Source organism: Erpetoichthys calabaricus, chromosome 4 (assembly GCF_900747795.2).
Source record: "Erpetoichthys calabaricus chromosome 4, fErpCal1.3, whole genome shotgun sequence".
Taxonomy (NCBI): Eukaryota; Metazoa; Chordata; class Cladistia; order Polypteriformes; family Polypteridae; genus Erpetoichthys; species Erpetoichthys calabaricus.
Genome location: NC_041397.2, coordinates 325,689,187 through 325,706,822, shown reverse-complemented (window position 1 = coordinate 325,706,822; position 17,636 = coordinate 325,689,187). Strand labels below are relative to the sequence as shown.

The following is a 17,636-nucleotide window of genomic DNA, read 5'->3' as shown; positions in this document are numbered from 1 at the left end:
CTCTTTGTTGCACCCCATGAAATGCCATCTCGCACCCCCTGGGGAAAAACCTCCTGCTCTACAATATCCAAATCCCTCAGTATCTCCTTAGTAGTCCCTGTTAACGCCGGGAGGTTACCACTTGCTCACTTGTGAAGACTTCTGACAAATGCTGTGTTTTTAATTCATATTTTCTATTACTGATAGTAATAAAAATAATTATTATTATTATTATTTGTAAGAATGGTGCTATATAGCGCCCGACTCGACACAGATTGGACACAAGAGGCATGTGTAAAATTAAATAAACTTTTATTTTTCTTCAGCTGGAGGGCATGTCTTCCCCATGAACCCCCCAGCCACAACACAGCCCCACAAGCACTTAATATAAACAGCACACTCTCTTCTTCATCCTCCACTACTCCTCACCAAGCTTTGTCCTCCTCCCATCCAACTCTGGCTACTGAGTGGTGGTTGCTGGCTCCTTTTATGGTTCACCCAGAAGTGCTCCAGGTGCCTGATCCCTGACTTCCAGCTGCACTTCCGGTTGTGATGAACATGTTGCCCATACGGGCTCAGGAGTCCCAAACACAGCACCCCCTGGCGGTGCCTGCGGGACCCAACAGGGCTGCACCCAACTCCAATTCCCAGGATGCCCTGCGGGAACCCGAGGCACCACTCCACCCCAGGGAGGCGGCCATCTAGCGTCCAGGGGGAGGTATTGCAGTGTCCATGGCTGCTCCCCCTGAATATATTGTGCAGGGGCGTCACGGTTGGGTAAGGACACCAACCACCTGTCACATATTACTATTATTATTATTCATATAGCACTTTTCCCATGCTCAAGCTGCCTGCTGCACTTGACCTCCTCCTTGACCATTTTTTTACTACTAAAATACTAAAAGAATCTCTTAGGGTCTTCTTTCGCCTTATCTGCTTTATTCCTCTCCAACTGTCTGTTAGCCTCCCTGATATCCTTCTTAACGGCTGACCTCATGTTTTCATATTACCCTATGATTCACATTGCAGGTATTAACCCTTTAACTGCCAACTCCCTAAATATTCCCCATGCCAGGCGAAATCTGAACAATTTTCGGTTTTTTACTTTACATTTATTCAAGCAGTATTTACCTGCTGAAATACCTGCTGAAATGTTTCAAATAAATGGTCAATCAAAGGACGTAGCTTGAACAAGCGGTGACGGTTTGGATCTTTCTTATCTGGCTCAAATAATGGACAGCAGTCCAGTTGAGATGTTGGGAATACACCCACTCATCGCCATCATCCGATGCGTCGTCATTCACAGTATCATGCAGCGCACGTTGCTGATCATCATTGTCGCTAAAATCTTCTTCAGAACTGCTACAATCACGATCAGAATTATTGTACAAAATCACCTGCAAAACCTCACTTGAAGTCAGTTTACGTTTTGCCATATTCACAGCTTTCACTTCCGAATCACATCACGTGACCAGCCAATACAACCGCAGAGTTGTCGAAATACAACGTAGTAATAATACCCACGCCAAACTGTCGGTTATACTACGCGCCAGGCATTCACATAACCATAGGCAAATGTGCCAGATAATTCCGGCAGTAAGGCGTCAGCAATAACGCTACGATGCCGGATATATCCGGCAGAGGGCGGTTAAGAGGTTAATCTTATATACTTTGTTTTTTCCTTTGCAGCTTCTTTTTTAACTCTTTATTAACCCACTGTAGATTTTTTACATTTCCTATTAATTCCACATTTAGGTCAGTATCTGTCCTGCATTACATTTAACACATTTTTAAACCTGTTCCACTGCTCCTTGACTATCTCCACATTTAAAGGCTTATCCCAGTCTATCCTCCTTAGACTTTGCCACATCTGCTCAACATTTGCCCTACCAAAGTTAAATTTAACAATTTTAGTCTTTTACAAAACACTGACAACTGTGTAACGATTAACCTAAACTCAAAGAGGGCAATGCTACATTAACAATAAACTTGTTAAGATCTTATTAGCACATTGGACCTGGCTGTTCTGTCACTTCTCCTCTCAAAGCTTGTTATCCAGCAAAGACAGAAAACAGAAGGAAACAGGTATGGAACAACATAAAAGAAACCTTTACATACGTAGATATATTTTAACTGAACAATTACACACGTTTACTTTATACAACAGCATCAACAAAGTACAGTCACCTTTAACTGTCTCTCGAGTAAAAAGCCCATCCCATATACATAGACAATCCTTTCAAACGCACCAAATTAGTTTAGTTAGACAGGGTGGCCAGTCCCAACAAACCCCCACATATATACCTAAATATACACAAAACTGTATATGTGACTTAATGAAACAAAAGATGCCCCTGTTCAGATAAGGCACATATATGAACACAAATATAAACAAAACACCCATCCATCCATCTATCCATTTTCTAACCCGCTGAATCCAAACACAGGGTCACGGGGGTCTGCTGGAGCCAATCCCACCCAACACAGGGTGCAAGGCAGGAACCAATCCCGGGCAGGGCACCAACCCACCACAGTAAACAAAACACTTGACACAGATATACTGTATATCCACACGAATCCAGTCCAAAGGGTTATTGTTAATGAAGGAAGGAGAACCATGTGACGAGGGCAATCAGATTGGGACAGATTGAGGAACGATGGATGACGACGCTATCCCAAAAGTAAAAAAAAAAGTCACAGATCTCAACCTCCAAAATCGGCAAGCCATGGCAAATGGACAATCTTAAGAAAGGAAAAAAAGGCATGCAGGTGGCCACCTCACTAACCTTGTCCCAGCGTTGGGGCGAGACGTTTCTATTTTTTTTCCCCCGGTGTTGATAGTGTCCGTCCTATTTCTCTTGTAACACAAAGTGACTATTTCTTCTCTCAATCACTTCCTTTTCACCAGTTTTAATTTCAGCGATCCAACTCTTCATTGGCTGTCCAGCTGGTACAGCGTTTTTGTAAGGCCTTCCAGATCCTGCCCATGAAGGCAATGCCATCAATTACTGCCTCACAGCTCCCGATCCTGAACTACGAAAGGCTCCTCCACCTGAATCTGAGTGGAAGCCCCCGGCAGTGATGAAAAGCACACAAAAGACAGATCAGATACAAGACAACACACACAGGTAAAATATTATTGCAATACACTCCTTATGTGGCAGTGCTACAATTTTATTATATTATGGTCACTTGACCCTAGTGGTCCAATCACCCTAACACCCTCAATTCTATCTTGATTATTACAAAATACTAAATCCAGACGAGCTTTACTCCATGTTGGTGCTTTAACATACTGTGTTAAAAAACAGTCACTGATTACTTATAAAAACTCCTTGTGCTCTGCTGTTGTCAAGGTTATCAGAGTTAATATTTGGATAGTTAAAGTTCCCCATGACTATAATATCCCCCTGTATACTTCTCTTTTAATATTACTAAAAAGATGTACATTGAAATTACTGTCTGCATTGGGTGCACTGAAAGTAATAACGGTATCTCTTCTTCTTTCACTCTGCAGAAAGGAAGACTGATGTGCCACTGTCCATGATATCACTTCCATGGTCAGCCATCTGTATCCATCTCTTCCTCCCAGAACCCACCATCTTGGGACAGACTTGACCAACACTACAGGACTTGTCTCGACTTTGCATAAACACATGTTTTCTTTAGCACCTTTTGTGCTCTTTATAATATACAGGGTTTGCCTTCGGATGCCCCAAGCACTTTATAAGCTTCTTTGTGATTTATTACTCTATATAGCTCAACAAATACACAAGCAGGAAGTTTGCAACACAATAGCGGCAATTACCAATATAAATGGAGACAAAATCATTGGCCATAAAAGTATAATGCACACATTTAGAGACTACTATAAGTCCTTATGTTCTACTGAGTTTAAAGAAGACAAGACACAATGTAATGTGTTTTTGGATGCGTTAGATACCATATCTAGCTACTCTCAGTGCAGAGGAATTGGATGCTATAAACTCACTTCAGAGTGGGAAAGCAGCAGGCCCTGATGGCTACCCTGCAAAATTTTATAAAAAATTCTGAATTAAATTAGCTCCTCTTTTATTAGCAACATTTATAGAAGCTAGAGACAAAAAATTCTACCTAAAATTTTACCTTTTAATTACCATCTTTCCTAAGCAAAATAAGGACTTAATACAATGTACATCACGCAGACCAATTTCACTTCTGAATAATGATATTAAGATTCTCTCCAAAGTCCTAGCTAGAAGGACCGAGAAAGTGCTTCCTTCCGTAATATCACAAGGACAAACTGGATTTATTAAAGGCAGACACTTAGCTTCCAATCTTCAATGCCTGTTTAATGTAATATTTTCACCCACAAAGTCAAACACCCGGAGATAGTATTATTGTTAGATGCAGAAAAAGCATTTGATATGATTGAATGGAACTACCTTTTCACTACATTGGAGAAATTTGGGTTTGGCCCGAACATTTGTGCATGGATCAAACTACTGTATACCAATCCAGAAGCTTCAGTTTGTATTAACAGCATTTGTTCAGACTACTTTAAACTAGAACAGGGTACCAGACAAGGATGCCCCTTGTCACCACTGGTTTTTGCAATCGCCTTTGAACCACTGGTAGTTCACTTTCAAAATGCTTATGAGATAAAGGGGATTATCAGAGAAGGCCTTGAACCGAAAATATCACTATATTCAGATGATATGGTACTGTATATATCAGACCCACAAAATACTGTGCCTGCAGTCCTAATAGCACTAACAGAATTTCAAAAGACTTGTGGTCTCAGAACAAATTTGACAAAAAAGCGTGCCTTTCCAGTGGATTCTCAAACACACAATATTAGATTGGACACCTTCCCTTTTACCATCGCAGATTAGTTTAAATACCGAGGGATAAACATAAAGCTCTGTATCAACAAAATTTTGCTGTCTGTATGGAAAACATAAGCAAGATTTGCATAGATGGTCTATCCTTCATCTCACGTTAGCTGGAAGAATTAACATTGTCAAGATAAATATTCTTCCTAAGCTTCTTTTTCTATTTCAAAGCATTCCAATATACATCAATAGATCATTTTTAAGAAGTTAGATTCAATCATAACCTCATTTATTTGGATTTCAAAACATCCACACATCCAAAGGGCGACCCTACAAATAACTAAGGCAGAAGGTGGCATGGCCACAAATAGATGAACAGATACAGGCTTGGTCCACAATAGAAATAAAATCCTGCAGTACTTTTTTTTTTACATTCCTTGCTTTGTACCCCAATAAATACAAGTTATTGCCAATATACTAATAACAACCTAATTGAATGAGTAACGTTTCAGTTTATTTCTCAGGTGTGTGCATTTGTTGATAATAATTCATCTGCCAGCCATCATACAAGATCAGCATATTGTTACTGACCAATCATTTTTCTTTATAAAGGTTGTTTAACAACAAAGCAATACAAACTTTGTAAAATTCCTCAATTGTCAATGTCTCTGCCAAATGGTGAGAAACTAAACCTAATAATGTGTTTTTGAATTTATTCTGTATTTATTAATGTAACTTTTTTAGTTTTACTTTCACAGCTCAAAATACTTGATATGAAAATAATCTGGTGGCAGAATTATGTTTTAAAATATTTGTCTCCCTCTTTTCAATTTTTCTCTCTCTCTCTCTCTCAAAACAGATAGTTGAAATAGCATACTGTTTTTGTTTATAACATCAGCCATGTCATACATATTGCATATACTGTATATAATATTATTGTAATAGGCTGGCACCCAGTGCAGGGATTTTTTCCCCCTTGCATCCAAAGCTGCTGGGGTAGGCTCCAGGTTTCTTGCAATCCTGCTCTGGATAAGTGAGTTTAGAAAATATATTTATTTTGTTTCCCTTAATACAGCTAGGTGGGGTCTGCACATTGATTCAAGCCTAACAGCCCTGTTCTTCCTAAGCCCCTGTGATTTTAATGATAACGCCTGTAAGGACACATTAGAATCTGTTTTCTGATTTTGGCATAATTCAATCTATAAATTGTATGTGCCTGAGATGGAAACAGAGATCAATACCACTGGTAGATCTTTCAAGGTTATAAGAGGTCAAACTTTTGCTATATTTCTTAAGTGAAAAAATGCTGTCCTAGTAATCTGACTGATATGTGATTTAAAATTCAGGTCAGAGTAAATAATTACCCCTAAATTCTTTACCTCAGTCTTCACTTTTTATTCTAATGCATCAAGTTTATTTCTAATACCCTCATTATATCCATTTTTGCCAAACACTAAAATTTATATTTTCTCCTTATTTAGTTTGAGAAAATTACTACTCATCCATTCGGAAACACAAGTAAGACATTGGGGTCAGTGCACCAAGAGAGTCGGGATCATCAGGCGCTATTGATAAATACAGTTGTGTGTCATCAACACAGCTATGGTAGCTCACGTTGTGCCCTGAAATAATCTGACCTAATGGAAGTATGTAAATCGAAAAGAGCAGCAGACCCAGGATAGATCCTTGTGGAACACCATATAGAATATCATGTGTCTCTAAAGTATAATTACCACAACTAACAAAGAATTTTCTACCTGCCAGGTAGGATTCAAACCAATTTAAGACCCTGCCAGAGAGGCCCACCCATTGACTAAGGTGATTCTTAAGAATATTATGATCAATGGTGTCAAATGCGGCACTCAGATCTAAGAGGATGAGAACAGATAAATGGCCTCTGTCTGCATTTACTAGCAAGTCATTTACTACTTTAACGAGTGCAGTTTCTGTGCTGTGATTTGTTCTAAAACCTGACTGAAATTTATCAAGAATAGCAGGTTTATTGAGGTGCTCATTTAACTGTATAATGACTGCCTTCTCTAGAATTTTACTATCAATCAAATCAAATTCTCACTTAGAGGATCTGTGCAAAACCTTTTTAAAACCTGGCAGGATCTAAACAATAACATTTCAGAATAAGCATTTAAAGTGGGGAAATGGATTTTCTTTACTTTTATATTTTTATTTTTTCTTGCTCTTAATGTTTTATTCTGGCTGCTGGCCTTCCTCTCGTTCTCATGGGTGGGAGTTGATTTGTAATTAGTTTTGTCAAGTTTGACTCTCTTGTATGGAATGTTACTTGCTTTTAATAAATTCATGTTTAAAAAAGTCTTGTAATAGAAAAAAAAGACCATGTTCAAAATAAACATAATTTTTACATGTTGCACACAAAATGTATTCCCCAACCAGCATTAATGTACTACCACCCAGCACATCCCCACTCCTGATTTTAATAAATTAACTATTGATAAAAGGTAAGCTTTGTTTGGCAGTTTGCAATATGCAGCAAGTTTACCCATTACCCACTGAAAAATTGGTTTATATACAAATGAAAATGATACATAATAAAGTACAGTGTGAAGTGTTTAATACATCGAAAGTAGACTGAAAAAATGGCTGAATGTACTTACAAAATATAATTGTGATTCCATCTGTGCTGAGTGACAAACATGCAGAACAATCAAAAATGCCATTTACATAAAATAAATGAACTGTCTGGTTTAATAGTTTTGAGAATAAAGTAAAGGTTTCGCCACAGAACCGCCTCTGCAGGGCACTTTTGACTAATGGCTGATGCATTTGCATGCTTGGTTGTTTTTGATGTCTGAGAGATGCCATAAATATTTAGGAAATCTGACTTAAATGAATAGGTAAAAAAGACAGACTTCCTCAAGAGCACCTCGTACACAACAGACCTGTTCATTGGATTCAACAATGGTGTATATCACACACACACATCATCGTCTATAATAAAGACATTGTCCGCTGTTGAAACTTTAATAAGCCATTGTTCACAACACATCTGCTGGTACTGTCTAAGTATAGAATGTCCATCTGGAATCGGTCCAACATAATGGGGTTTCTCCAAAGACTTTGATAGCAGACCACTGGGTGTGCAAGCAGTTTGCTCAGACAATCTTCAGGCAATCTGAGCAAGTGGACGTTCAGGATTTCTGACAAGTTCTTTAAGTCTTAAAAGGTGATTTTCATAAAGGAAAGATGAAAAACAGTCTAAAGAACCAATGCCACTGTACATCCAGAGGAAGATGGGCTAAACAATGAGGACACGCACAAAAATTCAGTTCTGTTGTTGCATCTTTTCCCCATTCCTAATTCTGAATGCAAAGTTAAATCTAAAGTTCTCACTCATTTGCTGAAGTCTCCTATCAAAATCTCGGTGTGCTCTCTATCCGAGAGATGAACCTGACATCACAGAATCAGCATTTCTCACTGCTGATTATCTCGATACATCAACAGCAGGTCATATTGGTACACAGAAAGAAAGGAGAAATATATATATTATCACACATGAGCGACTAGGGGGCAGCTAAAAGACCCGATGAGCTGCACAAAACCACAAAACAGGGGACTGGGACAATGTGCTAACAGCTCTCTCTTTATGTCAACAGGAAAGACGAAAAGAACACAGCACCTTAAGTTCATCTCCAAAGCACTATCTAGATGTCTGGGCTGCTTCTGGGTTCTTTAGTCAGATGACTTCACCACCATCCCAAGATCCTGTGTGTCATTCCCAGCATTCCTACTTCCGTTCCCACCTCATAAACATGTCTGTGTTTCCACCATTAGTTGTCACTTGTGTCATATACTGACCGTTGTTTTGCATCTCTGACTGCGGTTTACAGTATATGGGGATGGAAACCTCAAACCTTAAACGTTGTGTCTGTGTTTTCTTCAATATATATATATATATATATATATATATATATATATATATATATATATATATATATATATATATATATATATATATATATTGAAGAAAAATATATAAATACTAATGTAAGTATGTCGTAACATATGTATTACAATATATTGTGTATGAAACTTTGTGCACTCACTGCTTCCTGGTAGGCAAATGTACAATATATAAATAAAAATGTTTGAGCTAGCTAAAAAACAGATTTACATTATTTAATTCAAATCTAAACCAGCAAGAGTATTTTTTAATTAAACAAAGCCCACTGAATAACATGCTGAAGAACATACATGTTTTAAATGCCAAAAGACGTTGTTTACTATAAATTTGATCAAACTAAAAAAGAATTACACATTTTAATTTATACAGAAAAAATACAAACCTGAAATACTGCTGTCTTTACTGTAGACATTAAAACAAAAATAGTCCTGGTGCCCTGCCCTGGGTTTGTTCCTGCCTTTGGTCCCATGCTGACTGGAAAACAACCCTGGTCTGCATTAAGCAGGTTAGAAAATGACTGACTGACAAAAAAGCCACTATTATCAGCAATAATACAAGAATTAATGAAATAAAGCCAACTAGTGCAGATAAAACACATCTACAAGCACATGTAATTAACAGCTTTGAAAATATCCACCAAGATTAGACAGAAGTCACCAAAAGAAAAAGAAATTAATAAATGAAATCATTACTGACAGCTAAGTACTGAAATTGTCATCAGTCAGTCATTTTCTAACCCACTTAGTCCTGAACAGAGTCACGGTTGTGCTGGAGCCTATCCCAGCTAGCACAGGGCCCAGGCAGGAACAGTCCCTGGACAGGGTGCCATTTCATCACATGGTGAACACACACACACACACACACACACACACGAGTCAATGTAGTCCACCTAATCTGCAGGTCTTTGGACAGGGGAAGGAAACCCACACAAACATGGGGAGAACATGCAGACTCCATACAGGGAGGACTCGGGATGCACACCCTGGTCTACTTACTGCCAGGCAGCAGTGCCACCATGCCACCCTCACTTAAACTGTAACCTCTGTATCAATTAAATTTTAATATGACAAAAAGAGACTAATTAATTTAAGTGTATAAAATTTTTATTATTTAGCAGAAGCTAGCAAGCTATCAATAGCTGTAAAATATACCTACCAGCCTAATTTGAATATTTACAACCCTTGACTTTAAAAAGACAGAGAAAACAATACATGAAATGTACAGAAATGTACACATACTTGTGAAATGTTATTAGGTATGTGTATATCCCCATCAGGATTCTACTAAAGTATTTAAAATAACAACACATTCATTTTAGTGCTTTTGTATCTAAATTTAAATAATTGTTTCTACATTTTTATCCTCTCATTTTTTTATACAAATTAAGAGTGCAACCTGAATTCTGTTTGCACATTATTAAAGTGAAGATCTCAGAAAAGATTAAAGCATGCACACTTCCATTAAACAAACACACCAATAAACCGTTCTAAACTAAACGACCACAGGCACAGGTTCTTCCAGTTAAAAGTGTTTCCCAACTGGTGGCTCTCCTGAACTTTATTTTCCCGTATTTCCTGGGTGAACATCCAACCCTCCCTGCCCCCGCACTGACAGTCATGCTCAAATCACCAAGGGGACCCCCAATCCCCACTCTGACTATCACTCTCAATTCACTAGGTGGTCCTCTGACTTCACTTTGACAATTCACCAATATGTCCCCTCCAGTGGTCGCAAACACACTTACATGAGAAAAACAAAAACTGGATAACAACACCATAAAGGGTTAGGAAACAATACCTTAAATTTTTTTTTTTCTTCCTTACAGCACATCTGAAAAATCACACATTCAACTCAAAATTTTTAATAAATACTTTTGAACAGAGTGGCTTCTAATCCTTATTTGATGGAAGCTATAATAATCTGAACAGAACTTTAACATCATAAAATAACAACCAACCTATCGATGCTGGCCTAAATATGTACAACTACTAAAAATTATTACAGTGGCATGCTAACACAAATCATTAAATTTCACTTTAACTTGCTATGCTGGTGATACATTAAAAATAATTTAAAAAGCTAGCTACATTTAAAAAGCTGCTTGAATTCTTACAACTTTTAAAAATGAATTTATGACTACTTGCTCCCAGAACGATTGTGTTCTCTTCATAAAAGTCTAATTATCAGACTGCTGGTTGTGGCACGCAAATTCAGACCCACTTATAAAACATAAGTGAGTTACGTGAACATTAACTTGAGCTCTCGCAGAAAGAGACTGAACTGTTAGTCAATTTCCATTACAAGATGTGGGTGGATCCATTTGTACCCCCCCACAGAAGTGCGAACTGAGCTTGGCAGAGTAATACAGGCGGATCTGTTACAGGGCCAAAAAAGAGAGTGCAACTGCTATGCAAATTGGGCACGTTGTAGCCAGATCCATTCTTGAGTCACCTGGGGTCAGGGAATGATTTCACAAAAAGTTATTTCTGATGAAAGACTGCACCTCCAGAACTGTGTGGAGTGGTTGAAAAAGTCGAGGTTCATTTGTGCTTTTTCACTGCCAGCTTCTTTTCTTCATGTGAATAAGAAAGTTGTCGTTTTCTCTCCAACTTCATAAAAATGAAAGACAAATGAATTTAAGAAAAAAATTTGTTAGAAATTAAGAAAAAGAAGACACCCATCACCAATATGTGAAGTTCATCCAGTTTATTCCACCCAAAATGCAGCAAATGAAGGATATAAACTTTCAAAAAGGTATCTATATATATATATAAAATCCCTATGTGCGTCCAGGTGTCCGTGTGTGGGTGTCTTCTGGTGAAGTGCGCATGTGCGGGGCACGGTACGATGTGCGATATTACTGTCAGAGAAAGTTAGAGGCATTTTACGGAAATACAAACCAGTATTACTGCGAGAGGAAATTAAAGGTACACAATACAATGACGCATATTACAGCCACATACAAGCCAATATTACTGTCAGAGAAAATTAAAGGCATATTACCAACGCGCACGCCTGTATTACCGCCAGAGAAAATTAAAGGTATATTACGGACGTACAAGCCAGTGGACGTACAAGCCAGCGGACGTACAAGACGGTATCCTTCAATAAGAGCTCGCACAGGCATCCTTCAATAAGGGCGCGTACAAAAAGACAAGTCTCAAAAGGGCGACCTCAATTGGGCGCAGCGAATAAAGGCGCGCGTAAATAAAGATCTGCACCTTTGTTGCTCTTCACATATTCCAGAGCCATTTGAACTAAATTATCTACGAACGCCTTTATTCGCCGCGCTCAATTGAAGTCGCCCTTTAGAAGCTCGCCTTTTTGTGCGCGCCCTTATTGAATAGAGCCGTACAAGACAGTATTACTGTCACAGAAAATTAAAGACACACAATACACGGCGGCAGCCCATGAAGAACGGTCAGCTCAGCAAGTAAACATCAACAAAAGAAAGGCTGAAAGAAAGACAAATACGACCAACAAAAAGAATGAGGTCAAAGTCCCTTGCCATTTAATATAGACTGTTCCTACTAATGTTTATGCACTACTGTTCTAGCGCCAGTTATTGTAACGGGCTAAATGACTAGTTAAACTATAAAGGTATAGTTTGTTGACTATAAAGTACATTATTGTATCAGTTATGTTATAATTATGTGTTTAATCGTGTGGTATGCTATTGTAATGTTCTGCTTTTCAAAGGTAAATTAATGTAACCAAGCTTCCATGTGTTGGCTTAGCATTGGTCGTTAACAAAGTAATAAGGCAGAGGAGAGTGGTATGGAGAGTACCCCGAGTTCACTGTCATTTCATTCACTCCTAAGAAACTCCGTTACACACACTCCTGGAAGAAATCAGATCACATCGTCTTTATCTACAGCATCCTTGAGGGTACAAAATACTCTCAGTAGTCAGCATCATAAGGTAAACCAAACCAATTAAAGAAAAGTACATTGTAGTTGGCCCTGTTACAAAAATGATTTTAATAAAGAGAGTAACCCAATCCTGCATTGTCGTATTTAACACTTGAATTCCCAAAACCCTGTGAACATTGTTGTTCTCTCTGAAAAGTCTACTTTCCCCAAACACATGAGAGGAAAATCATACGTCTTTATTAGCACAACAATTGCTGATAACGACTGCCACAAATGATTTGCCAAAAGAGACAAACAAAAGTTTTTTGGCAGCCACCCGTATATTATTGCCTGGCTGCAAAAGGAAAGAATAATCACAAAAGATGTGAATACGTTGGAGTCCAGTATTGAACTGCCTTGCTGGAAAAAAGACGGCAGTTTTAAAGCAGACCGGAGGAAGTGACGTCATCTTTGGGCTCGGAACCAGAAGTGGTGCCATTGTGCCCTGGCAGAATTTCCCATAACTGGTCTGCAGAGGACTGAGAGAGAGAGTCATTGCACTCCGCCACCCCCTGGTCTGGCATGGAATTACTCTGATTCAGGCCCTTTAGCTTCCTCCCATGCGCACGTGTGTGACACCGCCTTTGCTTTGCAAATGTGTCAATTAGTGGCACTCAACCAGCACTCACCCATTCCCTGATTTAGCTAGCCATTTGTTTCCAAATAAAGACATTTTCATGCATGTGTGTGATTGTGTGTGTTTCACATTCAGACAATCATATTAGATATAATAAATACATCTCTTTTGAGTAGTCTGTAGGTTTGTCAGTTGCAAAAATTAATGCTAAACTGCAATTTAGGTCTGTGTGCCAGTTAATGTCACACAAGCGTGATTGTCAAAATTAAAAACTCAACTTCAGGGTATCTGTGGTGGGCTGGTGCCCTGCCCGGGGTTTGTTTCCTGCCTTGCGCCCTGTGCTGGCTGGGATTGGCTCCAGCAGACCCCCGTGACCCTGTGTTAGGATATAGCAGATTGGATAATGACTGACTGACTGACTTCAGGGTGTTATATTTAATGTAATAAACAGAACCTAACATTTCTTGTTTCATCGTACATTTACACAGACTGTTGCAGACACAGAACACACATGAAATGTACAGTATTTCAAATAACGATTTATCATTTCCTATGTAATTCCTTACAAGTCTTTGCTATATAAAATCTTCAACGCAGACTGAAACTGTAAGGGTGATGGAGGATTTGGGCTGGCGGTGATAAGCAGAGAGTGTAAGTGTCAGGAGGTGCAAATGGCTGGCTGAATGGGGATGTGTGAGTGCTGCTAATCGTCACATTTGCAAAACAAAGGCAGCTCTTAGCAGGCAATTTGCTGAGATGAGAAGGCCATATGAGTTCCTTGCATGTAAAAAAAAAAAATAGGGTGCTCAAGGGAAATACAATTTTGGTTTGGACTCTAGTGTTAAATCTTGATTCATGCATCACTTCTGTCACTTTAGTACAGGAGGTTCTACCAGTCTCTACAGAGCAAAAAGCGCAAAGACTTCTCTCCATGGAGCCTTGAAGCTGAACGTCCTGAATGAGTTTTGAGATCCGCCTCTCTAAACCACATTCTGTGCCAGTGACTGAGCCCGGCCATAACTTCAAGAGAACTTCAACATCTTAAAGCCTTGGTGTTGGAAAACTGTTTATCTGTGCAAAACAATCAGAACTCCAAGTAGCGAGGAAACAGCCAGCTAAAGACCACCTTTGTCATGTTTGGTTTTGCCCATGTAATGAGCTCAAGACTGACCTTTACAGGCTCTGTGTCACCCAAGGCTGTGCATTTGAGCAGGCTGAGCTGACTATGACATCAGGCAAAAATTCAAAGTCAAAAATTCTGTATTTGATGGATTAACAACAATCAGTTGATTCTTCTCACTCGCACAATTCATACAACTCTGAAAAGAAAGATGCGAGAACTTACTTATTGGATGGACAATTTGACTAATAAACAGGACAAAGATGGTGACATGCAAAACTGTTTCTACTGATTTATGTGTTGTGTTTTCTTTTCATTTTATTCCATTTGTAAATGTGCACTGAGCTCTGAGTCTGTCTAATGTGGATTGCAGTGTGTAATAAATAAATAAATAACAAATACTGATGTGAATTAAACTTTAACAGGCACCCTGGGACAGGTCATCTCTCCTGTTTCTGTATGTCTTCACTCTCTGGGCTCCTGTCTCACATTAACTGTTCATCCTCAGTGTCTCCTCAGATGCTCTCTCTGTTTGTGCTCTCAGGTTTCTCTTTAAATCTCCTCGTCCTCCTCCTCGTCCTCCTCACTGAGCTCAGACAAACTTTCACTTTCGTGTCATCACAAGTCACTTCCTTGTTTGTCTGACTGAGTTTCTCCGCCTGCTTCTCCTCAAACTGACGATGGCTAAAGCCCAGCTCCGTGGATTACAGGATGAGTTCAACTGCTCGATTTGTCTGGACACCTTGACTGACCCCGTCTCAATCCCCTGTGGGCATAATTATTGTCTGAAGTGCCTCACAGACTTCTGGGATCAGAGCCAAGAGTGCAGCTGTCCTCAGTGCAGACGCACCTTCATCACAAGGCCTGAACTGAGCAGAAACTCTCTACTGAATGAAGTCATCAAGAAATTTAAGAAGCAGAGACTCAGTCCTCCTCTATCTATGAATTATGCTGGCCCTGGAGACATGGAGTGTGACTTCTGTACTGGGAAGAAGTTCAGAGCGGTGAAGTCCTGTCTGACCTGTATGGCCTCCTTCTGTCAAACGCACCTGCAGCCTCACTGTGAAGGAGCTGCCTGGAAGGGACACAAGCTGGTTGGTCCTGATGGAAATCTGAAGGAGATGCTCTGTGTGATACATCAGAAAAGTCTGGAGATATTTTGCAAAACTGATGATTCCTGTATCTGCATGATGTGTGTGGTGACTGGACATATAGGTCATAGAATAGTGGAGCTGGAGACAGAAAGAGAAGAAAAAGAGGTGAGTGGGGTTTACTGTTAAACAGAAATGAAATAAATTGCAGGGTGGTAAATTGCAAGGGGTTTTTAAATCCTGTGTAACAGAGGAATCTATTCATCCATCTTATAAATCTGTGTTTTCAAGGATAGTAATGAGCTGGAGTTTGTCTTGGTGTGCAAGGCATGAGACAGCCCAGGATATGATACCAGGTATTCTCCATGGACAGTCACGTGAGCTCATTACACCGAGTTGAGTTTCTTTGTGATCTAAGCAGTTTTCCATTTGATTATCTAAGTTCATGGTGAGCAAACTACATCCTGTAGACAAGTCTAAGATGTTTACAATAAATTGACCTTAAATTTTCAAAGTAGTATTGCTGTATAGAAATTATCATTTTAATTAAAATTAAGTAACCATGCACTTAATTAGTGATTAGAGATCATTTACGGTAATTTAGTGGAGCAGTAAGGACATTTTGAATGTCAACACCCTGACTGATTATTCTCCCTAATGTATGATTGTCAGATGAACTTTGACTTTCAACAATGTGATAAAGCCCCCCCCCCGAGTCCAGCAGGTGTGTATTTAACTTATGAAGATGTCCATTTGACCGTCAGTGCCAGGGGTGTCCAGCTCCAGTCTTAGAGGGCTAATTTGGCTGCAGATTTTTATTCTCACTCTTTTCTTAATTAGTTACCAGTTTTTGCTGCTAAATAACTTTTGTTGCCTTCATTTTAAATGACTTGTTATTTAAGACTCAGACTCCTTAATTGTTTCATTTTTCCTTAATTAGCAGCCAAACAATAAAGTGATCCTAAATGATTCAACACATGGCCAGCAACCTGTGTCCATTATATAATATCTGAAAATAAAGAAAGGTGGAGGTCTCAGTAATGTTGATCTGCTCAGGTCCACACAACATTTGGGCTTGTAGGAAAAAGGAAAATCAACAATTTTAGAAACGTCTGCAGTGGCAGAATGAGAGCAGCAGCAAGCCCTGGAATTAAATAACGGGTTTAATTAACAACATGAATTGACTTCTAATTAAGAAACTGGAGTCTGAGGCCTTGAGGTAGCCATTGGTTCACTTCACATCTCATTTTTTGTGTGCCATTTAAGCAACAATTAAACGATTCAGAAGGTTGAGGCTTAAATAAAATAGAAAGTAAAATAAAGTGAAAAGAAGTCAACGAAGAGCAGAAATTGGTCACTAAGTAAGACAGTGGCACTTTTACAGCTCTCCAGGATCAGAGTTGGACACCCGTGATCTATGCCAACTTTAAAACCACTCACCACTACCAGTCCATCATAACATTTATTGTGGTCAGATGAAAAGGAGGAAAATACAATCATGCGTAATGACTTTGTCTCAAGGGGCCTGTAAATTACTGCAACCAATGTTACTGATTCTGTTTCATATCTAATATGAGCACCTCAAATGATGTGAATTCACCTCCATTTTGAGAAGCTATATTCAGTTCATCACAAAAAACTGTTCAACTCCACTTTCTTAACTGACATTTTCTGATTTATGAAGAAAAGAAAAACTTTCTGGTGCTGCTTTAAATAAAGGAATAGTGTCATATTGGCTAAGCCAGGTCTCTGTAAATAGATATGAAGTTGGCTGTGTCCTCGTTAGAATGTCGGTAATTAAACCAGCTTTACTTAAAGATGAGCAAACGTTTATCAAACAACACCTTAAACAGCAATGAAATATATTGACTGGTCTTATCTTTTTCAATTTTATATGGATCAGGTATAGTAACTAATACTGGTTCAGCAAGGGAAGATCAGATTCTAATTCTTAGTCTATTTATGTTGTCTATTGTTTGGCTTTCATTTGATTTGGATTCTTTGATATAAATCAATTTTGTAGGTGCATTAAAGACAGACATCCAGCTGTAGGACAGACTGATATTGTTTGGTTTGGCACACAAGTCTTTTGTTTAACCTGCCAGGCCTTCTTTCACTGACTCTTAAGTTCAGCTCAGTGTTCACTTGTCCTCACTTTGCCTCTTCTTGACATGAACTTAGATAGATAGATAGATAGATAGATAGAT

At 38.9% G+C, this 17,636-nt stretch overlaps 2 protein-coding genes across 3 annotated transcripts in view; one reads left to right on the top strand and one right to left on the bottom strand.

Moving 5' to 3' along the window:
• The window catches only part of LOC114643553 (protein NLRC5-like), a 5,922,889-nt gene that overhangs the window by 4,671,501 nt on the left and 1,233,752 nt on the right, over positions 1–17,636 (bottom strand). The gene's annotated exons all lie outside the window — the stretch shown is intronic.
• The window catches only part of LOC114641980 (NACHT, LRR and PYD domains-containing protein 3-like), a 1,026,505-nt gene continuing 1,023,852 nt past the window's right edge, over positions 14,984–17,636 (top strand). The window contains exon 1 of one of the 2 annotated variants that reach the window (XM_051925825.1): positions 14,984–15,597. In XM_051925825.1, the coding sequence (XP_051781785.1) occupies positions 15,019–15,597 (579 nt within the window). In that variant the 5' untranslated portion in view covers positions 14,984–15,018. The remainder of the gene's footprint in view (positions 15,598–17,636) is intronic. The other variant, XM_051925826.1, reaches the window with a different exon arrangement.